This window comes from Hyperolius riggenbachi, chromosome 11 (assembly GCF_040937935.1).
Source record: "Hyperolius riggenbachi isolate aHypRig1 chromosome 11, aHypRig1.pri, whole genome shotgun sequence".
In the NCBI taxonomy this organism is placed as follows: domain Eukaryota; kingdom Metazoa; phylum Chordata; class Amphibia; order Anura; family Hyperoliidae; genus Hyperolius; species Hyperolius riggenbachi.
In genome coordinates, this window is record NC_090656.1 from 202,707,540 (window position 1) to 202,732,769 (window position 25,230).

Consider the following 25,230-nt stretch of genomic DNA (forward strand, 5'->3'; position numbering starts at 1 on the left):
TCAATGAGATGCAAGTAGTTTTCAGCTAAGTATGTCAGCAGGGCTGTGGAGTCGGTACAAAAATCATCCTACTCGTCAGTTTATGAAACCACTCACTCAGACTCCAGTTACCCAAAATTGCTCCTACTCCACATCCCTTGCAGGGCTATCCAGTGGGTACAAAAATCATCTGACTCCAACTCCTCAGTTTATGAAACCACAGACTCCAAGTACCTAAAAATTGCTCCGACTCCACAGCCCTGTATGCCAGAGCTATCAAAATGTATAATAGTGCATGACTGGCGAAGACAGAGTGTAAGCTCCTATGGTACAAAGACTGGCTGGAATGGAGTGTGTACAGCGCTGTGGACTATGTCAGATATATATGTATTTGCTTATATAATTTGTTTTTTTAGATAACCTTAACTTACAAAGTTTTATGAATGCCTCCAAGGTTAAGCGAGCGGAGGATAGCTCACCAAACAACAGATTAATTTCATTCTAAGTCTTAAAATTAATCAAAATTCATATTTATTGTTGAACGCCATGAACAGATATGAAATCTCGGTCTTTGTTAGTGAACAGCATGAATAGAACATATAGAGAAATATCTGGAACGATGAAAAGAATTATCCGCCAGGAATTCTAGCCTCTACAAAGCACACAGCGAGAGGACAGGTTAGTAAAATGGGGCCAAATCCTGATGAATGTAAAATTATGGCTGGCTCCTCGGGGGAGGGACTAGAGTCAAATAAAAACTGGAATTTTAGGTACAACTCTCTTTATACAGATGACTTCTTCTGGGACATATTTATCTTATCACCAAGGCTGAGGGCCATTCCCTGTGGAGGAAAGAAAAATAAAGTTAGAAAATGAGATATATATATATATATTTTACCACAATCCCTTAATTTCAAGGGCTGAAAAGTAAACCTCAGTAAAAGCCTCATCTCGCTGATTCACAGCTGTTTTAGCCTCTATTTACTTCTCTGGAAACTAGACTGAATTTGACAAGCTGTCGGCAAGCTCTTTTGCATAGATATCAACTCTAGTGTTTTTACCTCATGCTGTACCAAACAAGCATTTGTCCACATATATGTAAAACAAAAGTTTGCTTTCTTAAAACAAAGAATTTGTGATAATTCAGGTTGGAGTGAGCTCTGAGATGTCTCCCAGTGCATCACTGCTGAATATATGCAAATTAACTGGACTATTACATTGTGGTGAAGTGACCACTAAAATCTGAACTTGAACGTGAATGGCAATACTGAAAAAATGCTTTAAAGGGCAACAAAAGTGAGAGGTATATGGAGGCTGCCATATTTACTTTTAAGCAATACCAGGTGCCTGGCAGCACTGCTGAACCTCTGCCTCTAATACCTTAGGCCATAGCCCCTGAACAAGCATATGCATATCAGGTGGTGTTTCTGACATTACTGTCCGATCTGACAAGATTAGCTGCATGCTTGTTTATGGTGTTATTCAGACACTACTGCAGCCTAATGGATCAGCAGGGCTGCCAGGCACGGCCACTATAATCGCATAAAAGCACAAAGCAATTATATTTTAATGGATCTTTTCACATTGGTAGTTTTGCGTTGCGGCGAGTCCCGATGGAACAACGCACTGCCTGCAATGCAAGTCTATAAACTGTATGCGGCACTGTACATGCCATATTGCACTGAAACCAATGGATCTAGTGTGAAAGTAACCTGATGCAGACATCTCTCACTGTGTTACCCTTCCCATCAGGCCGCCATTTCCTCTTACCTGGCTCTTTGCTCTGATACGGATGTGGCCAGTCACTGGAGCATCAGGCCCCAGGTGAATTGGCTTCTCAATGCTGACATTAGCAAGGGCATCCTCGCCGAAAATGGAACGGGCGTAGAGATTGGCTGCCATGAAACCACAGGAACCAGACAAGGCCTGCAGGGAAATAACACTTAATCACTATAATTATGAAAAACATGACATACATGATGGTAAACGTCATTTAGAAAAACAAAAATGCTTCAGCAGACAGCTGTCATGAATAAAAAGTAAACGTGTGTAAGATGTTGTAATCCCGCATCAAAGGGAGCTAGGAGGAGGTTTTCCCTATATTTCCTGCCTATCTGCCAGTCTGAGTGAAGCCTTACTATCAAACCCGGGTTTACATCACAGGAGCCTGTATGCACAGATGTCCTGGTACCCTAAACTTCACCCTCCAGGAGCCACAAACCCCCACTGAACCGCACCGCAAGTGTGTTGGCTGGCCCAGCTGTCACTTCTTCCCTTACTTGTCATAGGTAGATACAGGTGTCCCTTAGCATTAGTTAGCCAGAAGTACCCTCAGTATTAAGTAGCTAGTGGTGTCCCCAACTGAAGAAGAGAGATCTCATCAGTGGAAGGACGAAAGCCAGGTGACTAAATTCTCATTTACACTGCTCGGGACACAGCATAGGGAAGGAGTGAGGCGCTAGGGGAGTGAGCCGCCCCTCCATCTTCAGGCGCCTGTAAGCACGTGCCTACAGTGCCTTATGGTAAATCTGGCCCTGCTTACTAGGATAACAAACTCCAAATGCATGCCTCTCCTGATAGGGTTTACATTAGATGTTGATATTGGCATATAGGGTGAGGCTTCTCTCTTGCTTCATTTGGATTTTCACACTCTTCACAGCTGCTTTAGCGACTGGAAATATGAACAAGCAGCATGAGTCGCTTCCATAAGTACTCAAGATAAGATAGGTGTGAAGCAAGGAAGCTGTCAGTAATTCTATAGCTGCTGGCTTACAAACACTTAACACATGTACACTTTACTGTAAATACAAATGAATTGTTTGCTGAAGGATTTTTATTGCCTGGAGTTCTGCTTAAAGTGAAACTGAACTCTTGCACAGGACAGATGAAACGAGAGAAATCCACCCTGTATGTATTTAGAGAGTTTAGCCTGTAATTCCTCCTCCTCTGACTAATCACAAGTGTAATTTGATCTCTCCGTTGTATCAGCTCAGGAATCTCGTCAGCCTCAGCAGAGCAGCTAATATGTAAACACAGAATGTTAACCCCATGTCTGCTTCCATGAAAGCAGGAGGAAAACACACTGCAGATTTACTGCAGGATATCTATAAGCTGTAAATAAAATGTTTTTCTTTCAAGGTTATTATGCTGTTGCTTATCTTTTAGAGCAGAGAGGAAGTTCTGAGTGCAGGTCCGCTTTAAAGCTGAACTAAACAATGTTCTTCATGAGTGATATCAAAATTCCTAATCTACAAATCCACAATCATCTTAACGCATTCAGATTTATTGCAAGTACAAGTTTCAAGTACTTAACAGAAAATATGCAGGATCTCCAATTACCAATGATAAATTCTGTTCTTGGGATGACATCTTGGCCGCACAGCCGATTTCCTGTTCGGCACTACTGAAGGATGCCGCAGGTGGTCTGCCCTCAGCCTGTGATATCATAGTGGTCATACCATGTGCCCAACAGTCTGACTGGATTGTGGGAAGGGAGGGGGGCGGGGATATGGGTGGGGGGGGGGGGGAGGTGGTCACTTACCTTCTCTGGTGTTAGACACTTCATGTTGGTAGACTTCTGAATGTGCAGTAAATACTCATTTAGATCTGCAATGTTTGTGTTCACAGTCACCTGCAGGGAGAAGAGATGAGGGTCAGTGCGCTGCAGTCACTCATTAACGCCGGTTCTACTACATACACCGTCCCATCTGGACTGCTAATACAAGGCATGCTTGCTCCATAGATTCATGAAGTGGTCACCAAGTTCTGACCCCACCATGTGTTTCTCTACAGCAGGGATGTCCAAATCCAGTCCGAGGGCCGAGGTCCTCACACATTTTTGGCACAGATTAAATTGATGGGACAATCAGAAAAGGAGTGGTTCATTTTTCAGTCTATCCTAAATATCTAACCCCAGTCTATCTGGCCGTTCTGGCAGCCTATCGGGCTTGCGCCTGCGCGGTAGCAGTGACATCACTCGCGCAGTGAAAGCCAATTCCATTCAGCTCCGTGCTACTGCGCAGGCGCAAGCAATGTGCGGCGGGGCTCCATCATCAAGGGCTAGCATTGGGGGGTTTCCACACTAAAATGGCAAAAGCCTCTTTAGGAACCAGTCTACTGAAGCAAGTACTGTCCTCCCCACTTGGCACTTTTTCCTCTTCAGGTACAAACAGTGACCAAGAATTGAACTTCATCCCAATCAGTAGCAGATGCCCCCTTTCCCATGAGAAATCTTTTCTTTTTCACAAACAGATCATCAGGGGGCTCTGTATGGCTGATATGGTGGGGGAAACCCATCCCACAGTGTGATGTCAGGATCATGGTTCTGACAGTTTCCTGTCTGTGAACCTCATTGCATTGTGTATAATAACAGCTGTTTACAGATGGGTCCAACTGCCAAAAAAAAAGCAAGCAGCATCTCCTTCCACTGAAATCATGTGCCAGCAGTAAAAATGTCATCAGAGTTACTCTTTAAATTAAAATGCCAGTCAGTTACCATGTAAGTTACTATAGCCTTTTAATCATCTCAATCCCTTCCGTAGATGCCATAAGTTGAATGAAGGGAAGGTGAGCACTGATAATGTGATCAGATGGACAGTCATTTAGTATAGATACGTACAGTAAGCTGCTGTACACAACTGGAATGTGCCGCTATGGATTAAAGGCTCTAAAGTGAACAATGTGGCCAGTGTAACTTGCATAGGGCTTCTAGCCCCCTGTAGTCATTCTGGTCCATCGCTGTCATTATCCCAGCAGCTGTGCTCCTCTGAAAGTTGTATGCACGCCCCGGCCATGCACCTCCTCAACCGTGTCCCTGTGGCTGGGTGCATTATACGCTTGCGCAGTTCCCAAAAAATTACAACTGCACATGCGTTGTCAAGGGAACGTGATCGAGGAGACGTTTGGCCCAGGGCTGCGGATTCCCGATGCACAGAAATTTTGGGTACCTGGAGTCGGAGGTTTCATAAACTGAGGAGCCCGAGTTGGCTGATTTTTGTACCAATTCCACAATCCTGGTGCGGCCAAGGGGCGTGCGTGAGCACTAGCTGGTGACTGGCTGAGTCAAACAGGTTTCAGGGGGGCACACCTGCTGAATGGAGCAGTGTGCTGACACAGGAGACCAGGGCTCGAATCTCGGCTCTGCCTGTTCAGTAAGCCAGCACCTATTCAGTACGAGACCTTGGGCAAGACTCCATAACATTGCTACTGCCTATAGAGCACGTCCGTGTGGCTGCAGCTCTGGCGCTTTGAGTCCGCCAGGAGAAAAGTGGGATATAAATGTTCTGTGTTTGTTTGTTGTGTGGAACGATAGTGAGGGACCAGAACGCCTACAGGGGGCTTGAAGAAGCCCTAGGTAAGTTAAAATGAGCATGTTTTATTCACTTTAGAGTTCCTTTAGAGACCCTTTAACCACTTTACCCCCACGCGTACGGATTTCTCCGCCCCTTTTTTCCCTCCTAAAAAAACAGGGACGGAGAAATCCGTACCTTCCGCGCTACCGCCGCTGTCCGCGCTCCCGCCGCTCGTGCGCGCGCACCCGCCGCTCGTGCACGCCGCCGCCCGCTCGCCCGGAGATCAATGAACGGGAAAATCCATTCCCGTTCGTTGATCTAAGCCCCCGCAATGATCTGCTGCTTCTTTCAGAAACAGCGAGATCATTGTGAGTCTACCAGCCTCCTACTGCTTCCTGTAAGCGTCCTTCCGGACGCTTACAGGTCGCATGTAAACAAACACTCTGTGGCCATCTTGTGGCCAAATAGTAAACTACACCCTAAAAGCATTTTACATATACAAACATTACATTTACACAATAAATTAACTCATTACCTCCCACACTCCCCAATTTTTTTTTTATTTTTTTTTTGTAATTAAAAAAAAAAAAAAAAAAAAAAAATACAATAAAAAAAAAAAAAAATAGTTACCTTAGGGACTGAACTTTTTAAATATTTATGTCAAGAGGGTATAGCACTGTTACTTTATAAACTGCGGGCTTGTAATTAGGGATGGATGCAAAACTGAAAAAATGCACCTTTATTTCCAAATAAAATATTGTCGCCAAACATTGTGATAGGGACATAATTTAAATGGTTTTATAACCGGGACAAATGGGTTAATACATTTCATGGGTTTTAATTACAGTAGCATGCTTTATTTAAAAACTATAATGGCCGAAAACTGAAAAATAATAATTTTTTCCCACATTTTTTCCTATTTCCCCATTAAAACACATTTAGAATAAAATAATTCTTGGCATAATGTCCCACCTAAAGAAAGCCTAATTGGTGGCGAAAAAAAACAAGATCTAGTTCATTTCATTGGGATAAGTAATAATAAAGTTATAGACGAATGAATGGAAGGAGCACTGAAAGGTGAAAACAGCATTCATTCTATGGATAACAGCAGCAATAGTCCCCCATAAATAGACGGGGGAGGGGGGGGGGGCAAGGGGGGGGGGAGTTGAGAAACACACTGCCACTAGGCACCCACCTTATTCTCCCACTCAAACTCTGCCCACATCTGCCTGAACTCTGTGTCTGTGCAGGAGGCTGGCTGGATGTAGTCCATGATGTCGATGTGGATGTCGCTGAGGACCACGCAGTTCCGGTCACTGGCAGCCCCCGACACGTCATACACTGAAGGGACACAACAGAGGAGGTATAAATAGGAAATGCACTGCACGCAAAAGAACAAGCACTTATTCATCAGCCTCATAATTATGATGCATGAAGGACTATTACAGTGGGAAAATCCCCTTTCTCCTTCCTCTCCATCAGTGTTGTCAGGGTGCTGAACACTCACTTTCATTTTTAAACTACCGCCCAAAACAATCTCCAAGGTTCGGTTTGCGAGTGAATAATAAGTCTGCACTTAGCGTAAAGGTAGTGCAGGAGAAGAAAAGGAGTGGGCCTGCACTAGAGGGCTGGCTGACCTGTAGAGGGTAAATGGTGCGTGAAGCTGTGCCTCCGGAAGGGTACCATTCAATATGGCTACAAAGAGGAAAACAGATTCTGGGCACCAGCTGCGTTCCAAAATGTCACCTTTATTCCATCCTCAAGAGATAGATATACGGCCTGACAGCCTGTTTTGCAGAAAAGATCTGCTTCTTCAGAGGCAAAACATATGATATGTTTTGCCTCTGAAGAAGCAGATATCTTCTGCGAAACAAGCCGTCAGGCCATATATCTATGCAACTTTGTAATGGAGGATGGAATAAAGGCAACGTTTTGAATGCAGCTGGTGCCCGGAATCTGTCTTCCTCTTTGATGCCGCTTAGCTTAAAAGGTGTGCAAGTGTGTACTGAAGCTGGTGAATTTACCACCTGTCAGCTGCTGTCACGCACCAGCCCAGCGCTTGTTAGCGCTCCATACCAGCGATGGACATACAGTCCCCCCAATGGAGTCACATCTGGCCGTAGCTGTGTTCAGACGCAACAGGTTGCGCTTCTCAGCCATGTAGTAACACCACTGCGTTTCAAGCACTGACACACGCGGTGTTACAAACATTTTTATTGCATCCGAATTGCGCTCGTGGGCAGCAGATGGGCCGTTAAACTGCCCAACAAGCACGCAGTTCAGTCTTATTTCTAAAAGAAGCCACAGGGATGTGTACTACGATTCATGGCAGTTTGCCGCCCCGGCATTATTAAGTCACAGCAACTCAGAGGGAAAAGTAATTTGGGGTTCCGGCGATTGCACAGGCCGCGCACTATAGTATTGTGATTATAGCCACGCCCAATTCAGGCACTACGTGGCGCGCACCATGCGGCAAGAGGCCCTGCCTCGTTGATACTAATGGGTAACTAGTTAGCTGCACACTGATGGACATATGAACAGTGTCAGGGATGGTTATCAGACTGACCAATGTTTCCAAAGATGATGCCATTCTCTGTAGATGCCACCTTCACATTGGCCTTGATGTTGGCAAAGTCGTGTGGGGCGAGAGTGAGGGGTGACGGTTTCTCCACCAGCTTCAGATCTCCTAAAAGGAAAACAAGACAATATTATCAGCATACAGCCAATCACTAGAAGGAGCAGAGAATCCAGAGCAGCCAATCAGGTGCGTCACCCACAGGAGAGGCCACCCTAGGAAGCTCGCTGTCTGCTGCAGAGGCCTCATGACAGGGAAATGCTGCCTGCTAACAGGAAGGTAAAATGAAGGTCAGTCAGAGACTCAATACCTAACTGCTGGCAGTGCGGGCCCCTTTCTCCTGGAGCTGCTCATATGCAGTAAATGGGGCCCAGTGCACTCAGCTTCCATTATACTAGTCATTCATCTGTGAATAGTTATACAGCTCTCCCTTCTGTAACAAGCTATAAAGAGTACAAGAAAGCATGGTGAACTACTGCCACCTGCTGTCAGTACAGAGTATCTGCAGTACACTCTGCATGCAGATGTATTTATGAGAACGCTGACCAGAAAGGCTTTGGCTGTTCCACACAAGAGGAGATATCAGCCATACTCTCTCAGAAACCCCCACCACATATATAAGTAGATAAATACTTGCTCCACTTACATACATCTGCCTGACTTGCCCACCCATCACTATAGAAAGTGCATTGTCTCGGCATAAGAAATATTGGCCAATCAGAGAGGAACAGATGTGTGGGAGGGGATAACAGGCGGGAAGGAGGCTGCAGCCAATCAGGCTGCATTAGTCAAGTCTGAGGGGAAGTAGAGAAGCAGAAAAGGACAACCCAGCATGCCCTGCAACTTTCTTTTTTGTGTACCAAATTTTGCGTGTACCAAATAAAAGTCAGGTAAACTAGGGAATGATCATTTATCAACAAGTAATAGGGATTTTAACTTTTGGATTGCCTGGTTAGCATCCTTATTACTTGTTTACTAGATAAAAATAAAGAATTAATTTTTGATTTTATGCCCGACAGTTACACTTTTTGCATAGAGCCTATCGGTGGATCTGTAAACTGTTACCAAAAGTAGTCAGGAAGATCATTTCAGGGACGTTAAAGAGAAACTCCAACCAAGAATTGAACTTTATCCCAATCAGTAGCTGATACCCCCTTTTACATGAGAAATATAATGCTTTTCACAAACAGACCATTAGGGGGCGCTGTATAACTGATTTTGTGCTGAAACACCTCCCACAAGAAGCTCTGGGTACCGCGGTACTCTGGGCAAACTGCCACAATGTAACAATGTTCACAGACAGGAATTAGCTGTTTACAGCTGTCTCTAACAGCCAAAACAGCTAGGAGCAGCTACATAACCTGCCCACAGTAAAATGTCACCATGTAATAAATATCAGAATGTAAATCGGGGAGAGGAAAGATTTTACAATGAGCAAAAACTGACTAAATCATTTATACATAAATATTGTAAAAATTAAGCACTTTTTTTATTACATTATTTTCACTGGAGTTCCTCTTTAAAGCGAGTCTGAAACCCCCCCAAAAAAATGACCTTTTTTTAATAGCCAGTACTGTTTCAGCAATAATGCCATAGCTGAGACGCCACATCCCTGCAGCAGAATGAGGTTCCATCCACCCAAAATCCTAGGGCAAAATTCCACAACTATATATGGAATAAAAACTTAACATTGTGTGCTGTGCAAGAGTTTGTGTCCACTTTAACTAATGAAATAACTGTAAAGTTCCTGATCTAAAGAAAGGGCTCTGCCCAAAACATGTCGTGTTCACTAATCTCCAATACAGCTCGTGCTGCAAACAGTCTCTGAGTGCCATGTCCTTGTTTAAACGCTATTTGACTACAGGATTGGTGTACCTGTCGGACGTCGGGCTCCGGCTAGCCGGATTATTGCCGGTTTCTCCAAAGGTTTGGAAGTTGTGCCTTTTCTTGTACCTGATCAAGAGCCCAGACACGTACCACAGAGTGGCTGTGCTACAGACTGCAGTTTACTCTGGGATACAGGCTGTGCCCTGCCCTCTTGCAGCCTGGACAATGCAGTCAAAGCAGCAGCAGCTCCACCCACAAAGCCAGAGACTGACCACCGTACTCCTCTGCTTCTGGTCATGTGATCAAAATTTCATGACAGGATATGTTTAGCTGCTTAAATCTAATTTCACTCAAAAAACTAACAAGTAACATTTTGGCATTTGGATCTCTAAGCTAATAAATGATGTATTTAGATCTGTGACTGGAGATGGGGTTTAACCAATCAGATGGATGGCAGTACAAGCATTACTGGCAAATCAATCAAGACAATCTGCTGACCCCCTCTCGACCCCCCCCCCCCCCCCCCCCCCAAAAAAAAACCCTCAGCTGCTTATGGTGCCTTAAAGACAGGTCACATGACACCCCTGTACACTGCACTCTTACCTAGTGTAGCAAGCTCCAGCGTGCAGTTCTGCAGAGTGTCGTTGGTCTGGTTGACGACTAACACGTCCAGGACAATATCGTACTGGTTCACATGTACATAAGCTTCTGCGTACACTGGATCCGAGAAACCGGTCAGCTGTGTCACCTAGAACAGAAACAAAGTGCATAGGTCTCAATATCTCCTACAACAGACATCTCAGCCGCCAGTCACCGGGCTTCCATTGGCTGGCGGGCAGGAGGAAGGGGTGGGACAGGAGAAGACATGGCCTCTATTCACTTCACTCCTGGAATTGGGGCTGCTTGAGAACTCCACTGAGAAGGATTTTGGGAATAATGGTACAATCTCCCGAACAATCAATAGGATACTGTTAATGTTGCTGATCAATGATGAATGATTGTTTTATTGATCACTCAGCGATCCAAATTTTAGATTCTATTTTTATTCTATCAGCCAGATCAGATTTGAATATTTTCCACTCCGTTTTTGTGTCTGAAAAATAGTTTCCAATCAATCGCAATGATCTGATGGTCAATCGTATGGGAGATTCAATTGTTAATGGGCAATTTTAGAAGTACTACTAGTTGGCACCATGTGGTACTAAATTTAAAATGGAACTAGAGAGGGAAAAAAAAAAGGCAGACACTTTATCCATTATACTATTGTATAAGTATCGCTTGTACTTTCCAGCCGTACTTATTGAAAAAATAAATAAAAAAAATCAATATGGCCACAGTTCTTGTGTTGGGATGAAAACAGGAGTTACTCTGATCCTACTCCTTGCATTGTCACCTGATGATGGCCAGTAGAGCTACAAACTGATGTGAACCACTGGGATTCATTATCACACCGCAGAGCTTTTACCTTATTAAGTTTGGACGCCAGGGGGTCCGCCGCCTCCTTCCTCTGGGTGGTGCCCATGGCTGCCAGCAGACTGAGCTGGAACTGATCCTCTTTAGACGCCAATTCACTTTTGGCGGTCAGCTGCATGAAGGAGATGGGATCGTCGGCCTGAATAGTCACACTGCGCTTCTCAGATTCCTTCTGCAGAGATAAAGAGGAGGGATTACACATACTGTCCCATAATGCAATGCACACCTACAGGAAAGATACCACAATACAATGCACCTAGAGAAGAGGAATGCACACGCCATCACATGCATTGTGACAATGCACACACCCGGAAAACAATAACACACACCATCCCACAATGCAATGCGCACACCTGGAGAGGAGAGATTACACACGCCACAATGCAATGCGCACACCTGGAGAGGAGAGATTACACACGCCACATTGCAATGCGCACACCTGGAGAGGAGAGATTACACACGCCACAATGCAATGCGCAAACCTGGAGAGGAGAGATTACACACGCCACAATGCAATGCGCACACCTGGAGAGGAGAGATTACACACGCCACAATGCAATGCGCACACCTGGAGAGGAGAGATTACACACGCCACAATGCAATGCGCACACCTGGAGAGGAGAGATTACACACGCCACAATGCAATGCGCAAACCTGGAGAGGAGAGATTACACACACTATCCCACAATGCAATGCACACACCTGGCGAGGAGAGATTACACACACTATCCCACAATGCAATGCACACACCTGGAGAGGAGAGATTACACACGCCACAATGCAATGCGCACACCTGGAGAGGAGAGATTACACACACCACAATGCAATGCGCACACCTGGAGAGGAGAGATTACACACACCACAATGCAATGCGCAGACCTGGAGAGGAGAGATTACACACACTATCCCACAATGCAATGCACACACCTGGAGAGGAGAGATTACACACGCCACAATGCAATGCGCACACCTGGTGAGGAGAGATTACACACGCCACAATGCAATGCGCACACCTGGAGAGGAGAGATTACACACGCCACATTGCAATGCGCACACCTGGAGAGGAGAGATTACACACGCCACAATGCAATGCGCAAACCTGGAGAGGAGAGATTACACACGCCACAATGCAATGCGCACACCTGGAGAGGAGAGATTACACACGCCACAATGCAATGCGCACACCTGGAGAGGAGAGATTACACACGCCACAATGCAATGCACACACCTGGAGAGGAGAGATTACACACGCCACAATGCAATGCGCACACCTGGAGAGGAGAGATTACACACACTATCCCACAATGCAATGCACACACCTGGCGAGGAGAGATTACACACACTATCCCACAATGCAATGCACACACCTGGCGAGGAGAGATTACACACACTATCCCACAATGCAATGCACACACCTGGAGAGGAGAGATTACACACGCCACAATGCAATGCGCAGACCTGGAGAGGAGAGATTACACACACTATCCCACAATGCAATGCACACACCTGGAGAGGAGAGATTACACACGCCACAATGCAATGCGCACACCTGGAGAGGAGAGATTACACACGCCACAATGCAATGCGCACACCTGGAGAGGAGAGATTACACACGCCACAATGCAATGCGCAAACCTGGAGAGGAGAGATTACACACACTATCCCACAATGCAATGCACACACCTGGCGAGGAGAGATTACACACACTATCCCACAATGCAATGCACACACCTGGAGAGGAGAGATTACACACGCCACAATGCAATGCGCACACCTGGAGAGGAGAGATTACACACACCACAATGCAATGCGCACACCTGGAGAGGAGAGATTACACACACCACAATGCAATGCGCAGACCTGGAGAGGAGAGATTACACACACTATCCCACAATGCAATGCACACACCTGGAGAGGAGAGATTACACACGCCACAATGCAATGCGCACACCTGGTGAGGAGAGATTACACACGCCACAATGCAATGCGCACACCTGGAGAGGAGAGATTACACACGCCACATTGCAATGCGCACACCTGGAGAGGAGAGATTACACACGCCACAATGCAATGCGCAAACCTGGAGAGGAGAGATTACACACGCCACAATGCAATGCGCACACCTGGAGAGGAGAGATTACACACGCCACAATGCAATGCGCACACCTGGAGAGGAGAGATTACACACGCCACAATGCAATGCGCAAACCTGGAGAGGAGAGATTACACACGCCACAATGCAATGCGCAAACCTGGAGAGGAGAGATTACACACGCCACAATGCAATGCGCAAACCTGGAGAGGAGAGATTACACACACTATCCCACAATGCAATGCACACACCTGGCGAGGAGAGATTACACACACTATCCCACAATGCAATGCACACACCTGGAGAGGAGAGATTACACACGCCACAATGCAATGCGCACACCTGGAGAGGAGAGATTACACACACCACAATGCAATGCGCACACCTGGAGAGGAGAGATTACACACACCACAATGCAATGCGCAGACCTGGAGAGGAGAGATTACACACACTATCCCACAATGCAATGCACACACCTGGAGAGGAGAGATTACACACGCCACAATGCAATGCGCACACCTGGTGAGGAGAGATTACACACGCCACAATGCAATGCGCACACCTGGAGAGGAGAGATTACACACGCCACATTGCAATGCGCACACCTGGAGAGGAGAGATTACACACGCCACAATGCAATGCGCAAACCTGGAGAGGAGAGATTACACACGCCACAATGCAATGCGCACACCTGGAGAGGAGAGATTACACACGCCACAATGCAATGCGCACACCTGGAGAGGAGAGATTACACACGCCACAATGCAATGCGCAAACCTGGAGAGGAGAGATTACACACGCCACAATGCAATGCGCAAACCTGGAGAGGAGAGATTACACACGCCACAATGCAATGCACACACCTGGAGAGGAGAGATTACACACACTATCCCACAATGCAATGCACACACCTGGCGAGGAGAGATTACACACACTATCCCACAATGCAATGCACACACCTGGCGAGGAGAGATTACACACACTATCCCACAATGCAATGCACACACCTGGAGAGGAGAGATTACACATGCCACAATGCAATGCGCACACCGGGAGAGGAAAGATTACACACACCACAATACAATGCGCACACTTGGAGAGGAGAGATTACACACGCCACAATGTAATGCGCACACCTGGAGAGGAGAGATTACACACGCCACAATGCAATGCGCACACCTGGAGAGGAGAGATTATACAAGCCACAATGCAATGCGCAAACCTGGAGAGGAGAGATTACACACTATCCCACAATGCAATGCACACACCTGGAGAGGAGAGATTACACACACTATCCCACAATGGAAGCAAAGAAGGGGTGTCCGCACGATATCCCTTAGATCAGGTTCCTTTATTATGGACGTATCCACACATATAGCGGACATGTTTCGAACCAAACGGTTCTAACTCATAGCCCACTCACTATCCCACAATGCACACACCTGGAGAGGAGAGATTACACACACTATCCCACAATGCAATGCACACACCTGGAGAGGAGAGATTACAAACACCACAGAAACCATGAAAAAAATGTCTTTGAGGAGCCATGACTGATAAATGAAAACTTTAGCAACAGGCAAAAATATAATAGGATTTCAGCTACGCTTTGTATATAATTTTTCGCACAGCTGCACTATGCTGGTCTCCTATGGAGTAGAAAGATGCTTTTCAATTCATGTCATATCAGTGGCAACAGGAAATGAGTAATTTCTCCTACAGACACAGCAAACAAACAATATTTTTTTTTCTTTTTAATGTTGGGGATTAATTCCTTCCCAAACGTTTACTGCAGTCAGTGTGCCTTTTTTACAAAGAAAATTATACATAAAAAAAAAATAAAAAAAAAACAAAACTGACAGACTCTTGCCCTTTCCTGCTTTAGCCAAGAAAATCTTTGGTTGTAGAACCAAGATATGTGTATACGGTGATCCGGCTACAACCCAACCCAACCGCAACTTTGGTCCCCATTGCAAGCTCTCATTCATGCTCCCCAAAGCACTGAATGGGCTAATCAGCAAAGAGCCCTGCTGCACCTCTGTTACTTGGTTAATGGTAAACGGTCACCCAAAGCAATCACAAAGAGTTTCAGGAGGGATTTCTGAATTTGTAACTGGGCTGGCGGATGGCTGGGTTACCTTCTGGGACAGCTTCTGCTCCTCCAGCTTGGCAGACAGCATGTTGGAGAGGGACTGGCGGCATTCCTTGTTGAAGATTTCACTCAATAGCGGAGAACATTCGGAGAGAACCTTCAGGCACAGCGAGATCCGGTCCACATCGTCGTCTGTGATTGGCTTCTTGGGCAGGGAAGATCTGCCGAGGTGCAGGATGGTCGCCATCAACAACATGGCTTCCGCTACGAAGGACTGTAAGAGGAGAGACTCGCTATTAGAGAAGAGAGAGCAGGCAAAGAATCCGCATCCTAAGGAAAGCCATACATCTAGCAATTTTGGGGGCCGATCACCCAAAAGACTGGTCGCTCTCTGATCTAATCTGATCAGAGAGAGAGATCTGTTGGCTGCCCATACACCACAGGTCGATTCCTGATTGATTTCAGCATGAAATCTTGTGGGAATCGTCCTTGTGATGCCACCAAGCTGCCCCGGCCGTTATCCCCTAATGTTTTATGCCCCCCCCCGCATCCTACGCAGTTACACTATGTCCGTGCTACCACTGAGGTGCAGACAAAGCGATGTCCATGCTACTGCGGTCCTCGTACTTCCACATTTGAGCCCCCACGTGGTTGCCGGCGTTATAGCATGTGGGGGTGGGGGGGAGGTTTGAGGTCACATATGCTAAAGGCCAGTAGTCACATGGGACCAGAATGTGGAAGTACAGCGGACACTATAGAGCGCCGTGACAGTGTAGGTATAACTACACTGGGACAGCAGCCGGGGGTTCAGTCGCGTTCGTGGTAATCACACGCCATTTCCACTACACATTCGATCGAGCACATCGCCGAGATTTTGCAGCATATCTAATCGATACATGCGACCAATTCAGGGCCGAAATTGGTTACATAGTCGACTGGGCATGCTTTTGGCAGCACAGTTTTTCATCCGATTAGATTATAATTATTAAATAGTCCATTGGCCGCTAAATTGAGTAATCTATGGGCACCTTAAGTGTTGTTAGATAAACGGTCTTGTTTGTTGAGACTGAATGTGAATCTGAAGTGAAGAAACTCATTCAAGTAATGGTGAGCACTCCTATAACTTAAAAGGACAGGTCCGACAAAAAAATAAAACCAAATCTACTTAGATCTCCAGCCCCTGGCAGCCGATACGCCCCTCGCTGCAGCTCCGGTGTCCCCTCCGCTGCAGATGTCGACCTCGCCAGGTCAGCATCTTCTGTGCCTGCACAAGCGCACAGCCATGCCACTCTCAGTCACGCTCCAGTGGCAGGGAGCGTTTTGCGCAGGTGCAGTAACTCTGTGCCTGCGCAGAGCACTCCAGGTCACATGAGCGCGATTAGAAGCGGCACGCCCGTGCAGAAGATGCTGACCTGGCGAGGTTGGCATCCATAACGGCGGGGATCCCGGGAAACACTGGAGCTGTGGCGAGGGACATATCAGCTGCCAGAGGCTGGAGGAAGCCCCGGGTAGGTTTTTTTTTTCCCCTCAGACCTGTCCTTTAAGAAGTGCTCACTACAATCTGGGGCCCCTGGTGTCAGTCCATCCCATTCTCTTTTTCAGCTTCCTTAACCATTTGATTGCCGAGCACTCTTAATTTGCACAGGAAGAGACTGCACCTGATAATGCACTGGGCATGCATGAGTTGCAAACGCATGGGTTCAGTAAACGTGAACTCATGCATTGGCGCTGAGCATACATTTTCTCCAAAGGTCGTCACTAAGCCTCAGCTTCAGGAAATCTGGTGGCAGAGCTGCATACTATAATATAATAACACTTACGTTCTGCCTCTTCTTTTCAGGCACCAGGGCCACATAGCGCAACGCAATCTTTGTGAGTGTGGTGGCAAGAGCGGCAGCGACAAAGAAATCTCCATCCAATAGGAATCCTCGGAGAGGCGGCCTACGGAGAGACAGAAGAGGATTCAGAGCTTTGGTTCAGTGTAAGTGTACATGCAATCATTAACCCTCTGCACTCAAAACACTCACAGCAAGCTAGAGCTCTAGTAATGATCAAACTAGATTGCAAAATTGTATTCGGTTGCAAAAATGGAGGATATTAGGTTCCAAAAATGGATTGCAAGCAACATTCTGAACTAGTCCCTTTCACCAGCGTTGAGGTTTCCTCTCTAGAAAGAGTCCATACTGATACACATACCAGTAAGCAAGCAAATATTTCATACTCTTCAACCTGAGTTTCATGCTGAAGCACTGTCAGGTTTCTACAAATATAGGGAACACATACATGAACATAAATCAGTCTAAAATCTCCAGGGAATTACACACCACACTATTTACACCATTAAATGCTTTCCCCTTTAAAATCTTGGTCCCAAAGCAGGGTGAACATAGCAACCCTTTCGACTGTGTAGGGGTTCAGGCTGACTGAATCTTAGCAGGCACCTGTCAGTTGCTGAAGATTTATGAACAGGTGCAGCAGGTAGCATCCATTTCTGTTTTGTTAAAAATGACAGTGCTTTCTGCAAAAAAAAATTTTTGGGTGCACAACATGTTCTGTTAAAGTGGGTTGAAACTCTAATGTCATGTATAGTCTAAAGCAGTGATGGCTAACCTTGGCACTCCAGCTGTGACAAAACTACAAATCCCATCATGCCTCTGCCTCCCCGAGTTATGCTTAGAGCTGTCAGAGTATTGCAATGCCTCATGGGACTTGTAGTTCCACCACAGCTGGAGTGCCAAGGTTAGCCATCACTGGTCTGAGGGCCTGTTTCCACTACACGCAGATTCTGCATGCAGAAAACTGACTCCAATAAATGTCTATGGGCCTGTTTCCACTGAACGCAATTTTTTTGATGCAGATTTCCTATAGGCATTCATTGGAGTCAGTTTTCTGCATGCAGAATCTGCGTGTAGTGGAAACAGGCCCTAAAGCATTAAACATGACATAAAACCAATAGCTAAAGACATATAATTGGCTTCCATGTTACTGGAAGGCTCGATACTCAAAGTTTTCACTTCGCTTAGAAGCTTATAAGCAAGATTGTGGTGCCAGAATTATCAGATTAACTTGAGCTGTACCAAGCTGATTAACCACTTGAGGATCATAGGCTTACACCCCCTTAGTGAGCGGGCTATTTTTTGCAATTCAGGGCTGTGCAGCTTTAATAGGCCGCTGCAGAGCCATGCAAATTGGCACACAAATGAATCCCCCCCTTCTCTGCCCACCAACAGAGATTTCCACCAACAGAGATTTCTGTTGGTGGGCTCTGATCGCTGCTGCAGGCAGTGTTGTGTTTTTTTTTTAATTTGTGTATTTTTATTTTTCTAAAACTGTATTTTTTTTGTTAATTTCTTTCTCCCTTCTCCCTCCCTCTGCCAGCCAATGACAGCGATCAGCTCTCATAGCCATCAGCCTCTGAGATCTGATTGCTTTGTGAGCCTCCCGAGGGGACAGCCGAGTGACATGGCTGTCCCCAGTACAGCGCTGCCGTAGAGTGCAGCGTTGTACAATGTAAACAGACGGCGGTTTCGCCGTCTAACAGTCTTCTAGCTGTGATCCATCCGTCACCCAAGCGAGGATGCACTCGATCCCCTGCAAAACCCGCCCCAGGACTTGACGCCTTTCAGCGTTAGGTGGTCCTGGGGCTGCCACCCTCCCGACTCCGATTGGCGTTAGGCGGTTGAGAGGGGGTTTAAACCATGTAGAAAAGTTTATGCCCTTTCTCTATAATATTCAACTCTGTATTTCATATATTGGTGTATACCATTGTCTGTATTACTTTGTACCCCATGTTTGTTTCTTTCTTTGCACAGCACCATTGAATAGGTTGGCGCTTTATAAATCAATAATAATTATAATCTGTGTTGTAGCTAGCAATGTTACCAGTTAGCTTCAGTGAAGTGTAAATATGCCTCCAACCACTGGCGTAACTATCGCCCCTGCAGGCCCAGCGGACGCAGTAGGGCCCGCGGGACTCAGGGGCCCGGTGCCCGCCCGTTTCTATGTATCAGCACACCGGTGGTCTATATACACACACACATTTAAATCCCGGTCAATTACTTGCCTGTGCCTAGATGGGCGCACAGGAAATAGACACGCAGAGGTAGAGCAGCATGCTTGGTGCTGCTGCCACTAATCACGTCACACTTGGCAGTCTTGTTTACTGCCCCGCCCCCTCACCCACATGGTGGTCCCGGGAAAAGAGAGAAGATGCAGGCACCTCCCTAGTGACAGCCTTCCCGAGCTGCCTGGAGGGAGACAGAGGGAGAGGGCTGCCTGCAGTCCTGGGACTGTGGGACAGATTGACTCCTGTGGAAGTATGTTGTTGTTTTTTTGCTCATTTGTGTAGCCTGCCACTGTGCCTTTCATGTTAATTGTAGTTGGGGACGAAAGGGGGAGGGTAGGAGCAGTTGTGAGGCAGGGGTCTTGGCTAAAAGAGCTGGGAATGGCTGGTTGTCAGGATTAGATATTAGACAGCGCAGGGTAAATTATAGCTTAGTGATGTTAAAAATGTAAAAACTGGGAAGCAGGCATGTGTAGGAAGCTCTCCTCTTGACCACCACTTTCCCCATTCTCTTCAGTTATCTTCTAAAGGCCTCAGACGCTACTTCTGAGTCGGCGAGCAGTGCGCAGGCGCTGCAGGGTGGCGTGCATCTTTGAATGCACAACGTCACAACTGTGTAGTGTGCAAGCAGAGTGCGCCTGGCCACGGGCACGTGATTAAGGACGTGGGTCATCGTGCAGCACCTGCGCACAGCTCTATGACCCGGCTGATACTGAAGTAGTTTCGGTGGCCTTTAGAAGATAACAGAAGCGGACAGAGGAGACCGGAGAGCAGTGGACATGAGGAGAGCTTCCTACGCATGCCCGACCCCCCCAGTGGGAAGGGGGCTGGAGTCCAGAATTACCTGGGGCTTCTTGCCCCCACTGTCCATCAGGTTTTATTTGCTGTAGTTTCAATTCCCTGCAGAGTGCTGCTGTCCACTCCAAAAGATGTGGCAACTGTGCATCTCCTTGTTCTGACTCCCATGGCCTGGAGCGTTCTGCACATGCACAGTTTTTGTAAGCTGCGCAAGCGCAGAATGCTCCCATCCCTGAGTGCGCAATCAAGGAGGCCTGTGGATGGCCCACATAGTAGACACAACCAGAATCTAGTCAAGGATGATTTGGAGGGGACAGTGGTACTCTGGAGGGGATCGGAGCCACAACAACGGACCGGATAGATAGGCTGCGCTCCTCTTCATGCATGAGTGCAGCCATACTGCTCCTGTGTGAGTTTGACCATGCCTGTGCATAAAGCCACAGCCATTCATCTTAATGCTCAGGCACGGCTGTACTTGCACAGAGGCAGTACAGCTGCACTCCTAAGAGAAGCGCAGTGTGAAATTCAGAGTCTCGGGCAGTGGCTGTAGTCTGAAATAGAACACAAAAAGCCTCTGGAGAATCCAGAGGCTTCTCTGTTGGATAATTATATGTTTGTTTTTTATCTGTTTTCGCTATTTGCCTTGGGTTTGAGTTAAACATTTGCTCAAAGTGGACCTGAACTCTTGCACAGGACAGAAGGAAATCAGAGAAATGCACCATGTATGTTTTTAGAGTTTAGCCCGTCTAATGCCCCCACATTTGCGACTAATCACAAGTTGTAATTTGATCTCTCCCCTTGTCAGGTGACTGCCACGGCAGAGATGGAAGATAGGCTCATTTGAAAGCACAGGATGTTAACAATATGTCTGCTTCCATGAAAGCAGGAGGTAGACACACTTAAGATTTATTGCAGGATTTGTATCAGCTGTAACAAATAAATGTTTTTTGTTTAAAGGTTAATATGCTGTTGTGTATCTTTTAGAGCAGAGAGGAAGTTCTGTATGCAGGTCCGTTTTAAAGGACAACTGGAGAGAGAGTGATATGGAGGCAGCCATATTTAATTCCTTTTAAGCAGCATCAGTTGCCCGGCAGTCAGGAGCAGATCAGGAGTTTCGGAAATATTCGTCAGATCTGACAAGACTAGCTGCATGCTTGTTTCTGGTGTTATTCAGACACTAATGCAGCCACATAGATCAGCAGGACAGCCGGGCAACTGATATTGTTTAAAAGGAAATATATATGGCAGCCTCCATATACTTCTCACTAGAGTTGTCTTTTAAAGGGACTCCGAGCAGTGCAGAAACTATGGAAAGATGCATATCATTTTAAAGCTCTCTTTCTCCTCTTTCCAATGATATATAAATCGTCGCCCTATGCCTTTTAGTTTTCGCTATTTTCGCAATTGAAATTGCCGCGGCTGCGATTTCGATCGCGAAAATAGAGAAAACTAAAAGGCGTAGGGCGCCGATTTAGGGGTCGTCAGAAAGAGGAGAAAGAGAGCTTTAAAGTGATATCCAGCTTTCCATAGTTACATTGTATTACACAGGGTGACTTTTTCTGCTGAATGCAGCTGCTGACTTTGAGGAAAAAAGTCGCCCTGTGTAATACAATGTAACTATGGAAAGATGGATATCATTTTAAAGTTCTCTTTCACCTCTTTCTGGACGACCCCTAAATCGTCGCCCTACGCCTTTTAGTTTTCTCTATTTTCGTGATCGAAATCGCAGCCGCGGCAATTTCAATCGCGAAAATAGAGAAAACTAAAAGGCGTAGGGCGACGATTTAGGGGTCATCAGAGGAGAAAGAGAGCTTTAAAATGATATCCATCTTTCCATAGTTTCTGCACTGCTCGGAGTCCCTTTAAGGCTTAGGCTTGTTTTATGGGGTTGAGGTTGTTGTTGATATTCTGGTGAAACAGAAGAAACCTGTGTGTGTGTAGTGGGGTGGGCTGCAGTTGGAAGGGGGGGGCATACAAGGTTTTTGCAGGAGGGCCCATTGATCTCTAGTTACGCCCCTGCCTCCAACTGTCATCACAGCAGCCTTCTACGTTTTCGTCTTTGTTTTTTACAGCGTTTATCATTATACAGCAAAAACTTACATTTTAAGTTTCATCGCACTAAATGCATATAAAACACAGTTCCCGATCTGGAGTTATAATGGCTGAGTGGATGATGCCCAGAAGCCCATACCCAGCGCTGCCCACTATAAACGCACCTTTCCTCCTCTTTCTTTGCAGGTCGGGAACTGCTGAGAGCACTCTGTGTGGCGTAGGTTCCCATCTCTGTCACCAGCCTCTGGGAGGGGCCGACAGTCACCTCTTCCTCCGGCTTCGTTTCTCCGGATTCCTTCTTTATCTCAGTCTCCACAATGGGAACCTGGAGGAGAACCATGCTTTAGGATATAAAGCTGAGCATACACACAGAGATTTTCCCATTCCATTCCCTGCAGATTCGATCACTCTGATCAAATTGGAGTCAACTGCTTTAAATGTCCAACTGATTGAATTTCAATCAGTTTTGACCAAAAATTTAGCTAAAGTATTGCTTGGACAGGATAGAAAATCTAGGTTGATTGGGGGCGGGGCAGAAGCAGCGGTAGCTTGAGAGCACATAGTATTGCATCATACATGGCAGCTTTGCGGTTCAATAGATTTCCAATAGATTTCCTGCTGAAATATATTAAAAACTGATGTGCAGTAAGGCCTAGTGCACACCAGAGCGGTTCGGCTGCGTTTTGCGATCTGCTTGTGGCTGCGGATACGCTTGGGTAATGTATTTCAATGGGCTGGTGCACACCAGAGCGGGAGGCGTTTTGCAGAAACGCATACTCCCGGGCTGCTGCAGATTTTGGATTGCGGATGCGTTTCTGCCTCAATGTTAAGTATAGGAAAAACGCAAACCGCTCTGAAAAACAGCACTTCAGAGTGGTTTGCCAGGCGTTTTTTGTTACAGTAGTTGTTCAGTAACAGCTTTACTGTAACAATACATGAAATCTACTACACCAAAAACGCTTCACAAAACCGCAAAATGCTAGCTGAAACGCTACAGAAAAAGAAAAAGCGTTTCAAAATCTGCTAGCATTTTGCGGATCTGCTAGCGGTTTTTGGTGTGCACCAGGCCTTAGTCAGGAATTGATTTCTTCTGAATGGATCCCTTTCAGAAAGGAATCAGTTAGGAACATTGGGTAGAAATCCATGATCCAGCTTCAAGCAGTCTAAGTGTAAAAATAAATTCCATGCCGTCAGTACAGTCCACTGAAGTTATAATAGAGTAGCATAAATGTTTAAAAACTGACCTTTTGTGCCAGGCTTTGTTTAGCCATAATGCTATCCTGAAAAACTGCCACGGCTGCTTTCTAACCTTGCATAGGTTGCTAAGCATACGAGAGGAATAGGCGCGGGACACTTGGGCGCAGGATACAGCCGGTATATGGCTGATCCTGCTGCTGCACAAGTCCCGGCCGTGTTAAATACTATTCCCCCTCCAGGCCGCAACGGATGGTGGGGAATGAAATAATTTCGGCTTCCAGAACTATTGCGTTTTAAAAGTAACTTCAGCTCTGTCTTCTGACGGCACCAAAGTTACTCCCTGTGCGTTCAAGTCTCCTGCGCTGGATTCACGGTGTCCGGGTGTCCCACATGCGGCATTTAGCACAGCGTTTGCACTTTGAAAAACGCTCTCATTCACTTGAATGAGAATCGTGGCAAAATGATTTTGCCGCAATATTTATTCAAGAGAAAGAGAGTGTTTTTCAAAAGGCAAATGCTGTGCAAAATGCTGCAAAAACGTCTCAGGCCTAAAAAGGGGAGCCATAGGAGGGCAGAATTGTAGCTTTCAGAGCAGCATGGGTGTGTCATGTGCCACTGAGGCAGCCAATCAAATAGATTGGAGAAGAGAAAAAGGCGTGTACTGCCAGCTACAGTATTCACAGTGGCAGAAGCACTATAGCGCATATCAGAGCGCCAATTACCTTTTGCTGCACATTGGGTACAAACAAAGAGTAAGAACTGTAGTCGTGTTATTATGATGTTTTTTTATTTTGGAATTTACTTTAAGTCCACTTTAAAGTATACCTGAACTCTTGCACAGGACAGAAGGAAAACATATAGAGAAATGCACCCTGTATGTATTTACAGAGTTTAGCCTGTCTAATTCCACCTCATCTGTGACTGACTAACTACTGTAATTTGATCTCTCAGCTGTGTTCGCTCAGGAATTTCCTCTGCTACAGCTAAGCTGCTAATTTGTAAACACAGGATGTCAACCCCATGTCTGCTTCTATGAAAGCAGGAAGAAGACACACTGCAGATTTATTGCAGTATTTACTGGTATATCAGCTGTAACAAAAAAAAATGGTTTTCCTTTAAAGGTTATGCTGTGGCGTATCTTTTAGAGCAGAGAGGAAGTTACAAGTACATGTCCGCTTTAAAGGTGCCCACGCGGTACAATAAACAGATCCAATTTTACGGCAATTAATATGATCGGAGCTTCCGGAAAAAAAAAAAGAAAGCTTTTTTTTCATTCGACTAAAAAATATGATCGGATTAGCCTTTTTTTTTTATTTTTAATCGATCCAGAATGCTGAAAATGTTTCTTCAATTTTTCCAAAGATTGTATTGTGTGTTAGATTGTCAATTTATTAACAAACACACCCTAGCAACTTTCTCAGAGTTTCTAATCATTTTTATCATAATTGGGGAAAAATTGAACATATGTGTGTGGTACATTGGTCATATTTTTTAAATGTTACAATCAGTCAGAAAAATTGATTGCAATTCTTAAATTGAACAGATATTTAAAAAAATTGTATGGTGTGTGGCCACCTTAAGGCCTGCGTTGACCTACAGCAGAATCCAGCTCCAAAACTGCTCTCAGATACACACCTCTCCCAGAGATCGCCGCACTTCTGTCATTACGCTCTGTATGTCGTCCTTTGTGCTGCAGAACTCTCCCAGAATCCAAAGCGCTCCGCGATATATCCTGAAACACAGACGCTCCTTATAATCTGTACTGACCAGGACAGCACTGTGAATTAGAAG

At 45.9% G+C, this 25,230-nt stretch overlaps 1 protein-coding gene across 2 annotated transcripts in view; it reads right to left on the reverse strand.

The window, feature by feature from the left end:
- Window positions 1-493: 493 nt before the first annotated feature.
- The window catches only part of COPB1 (COPI coat complex subunit beta 1), a 42,153-nt gene continuing 17,416 nt past the window's right edge, over window positions 494-25,230 (reverse strand). The window contains exons 12-23 of one of the 2 annotated variants that reach the window (XM_068261416.1): window positions 25,075-25,171; window positions 22,407-22,567; window positions 17,150-17,270; window positions 15,376-15,603; window positions 11,138-11,317; window positions 10,276-10,420; window positions 7,837-7,956; window positions 6,466-6,611; window positions 3,521-3,610; window positions 3,319-3,414; window positions 1,750-1,905; window positions 494-821 (exon numbers count right to left, since the gene is read on the reverse strand). In XM_068261416.1, the coding sequence (XP_068117517.1) occupies window positions 762-821; window positions 1,750-1,905; window positions 3,319-3,414; window positions 3,521-3,610; window positions 6,466-6,611; window positions 7,837-7,956; window positions 10,276-10,420; window positions 11,138-11,317; window positions 15,376-15,603; window positions 17,150-17,270; window positions 22,407-22,567; window positions 25,075-25,171 (1,600 nt within the window). In that variant the 3' untranslated portion in view covers window positions 494-761. The remainder of the gene's footprint in view (window positions 822-1,749; window positions 1,906-3,318; window positions 3,415-3,520; window positions 3,611-6,465; window positions 6,612-7,836; window positions 7,957-10,275; window positions 10,421-11,137; window positions 11,318-15,375; window positions 15,604-17,149; window positions 17,271-22,406; window positions 22,568-25,074; window positions 25,172-25,230) is intronic. The other variant, XM_068261417.1, reaches the window with a different exon arrangement.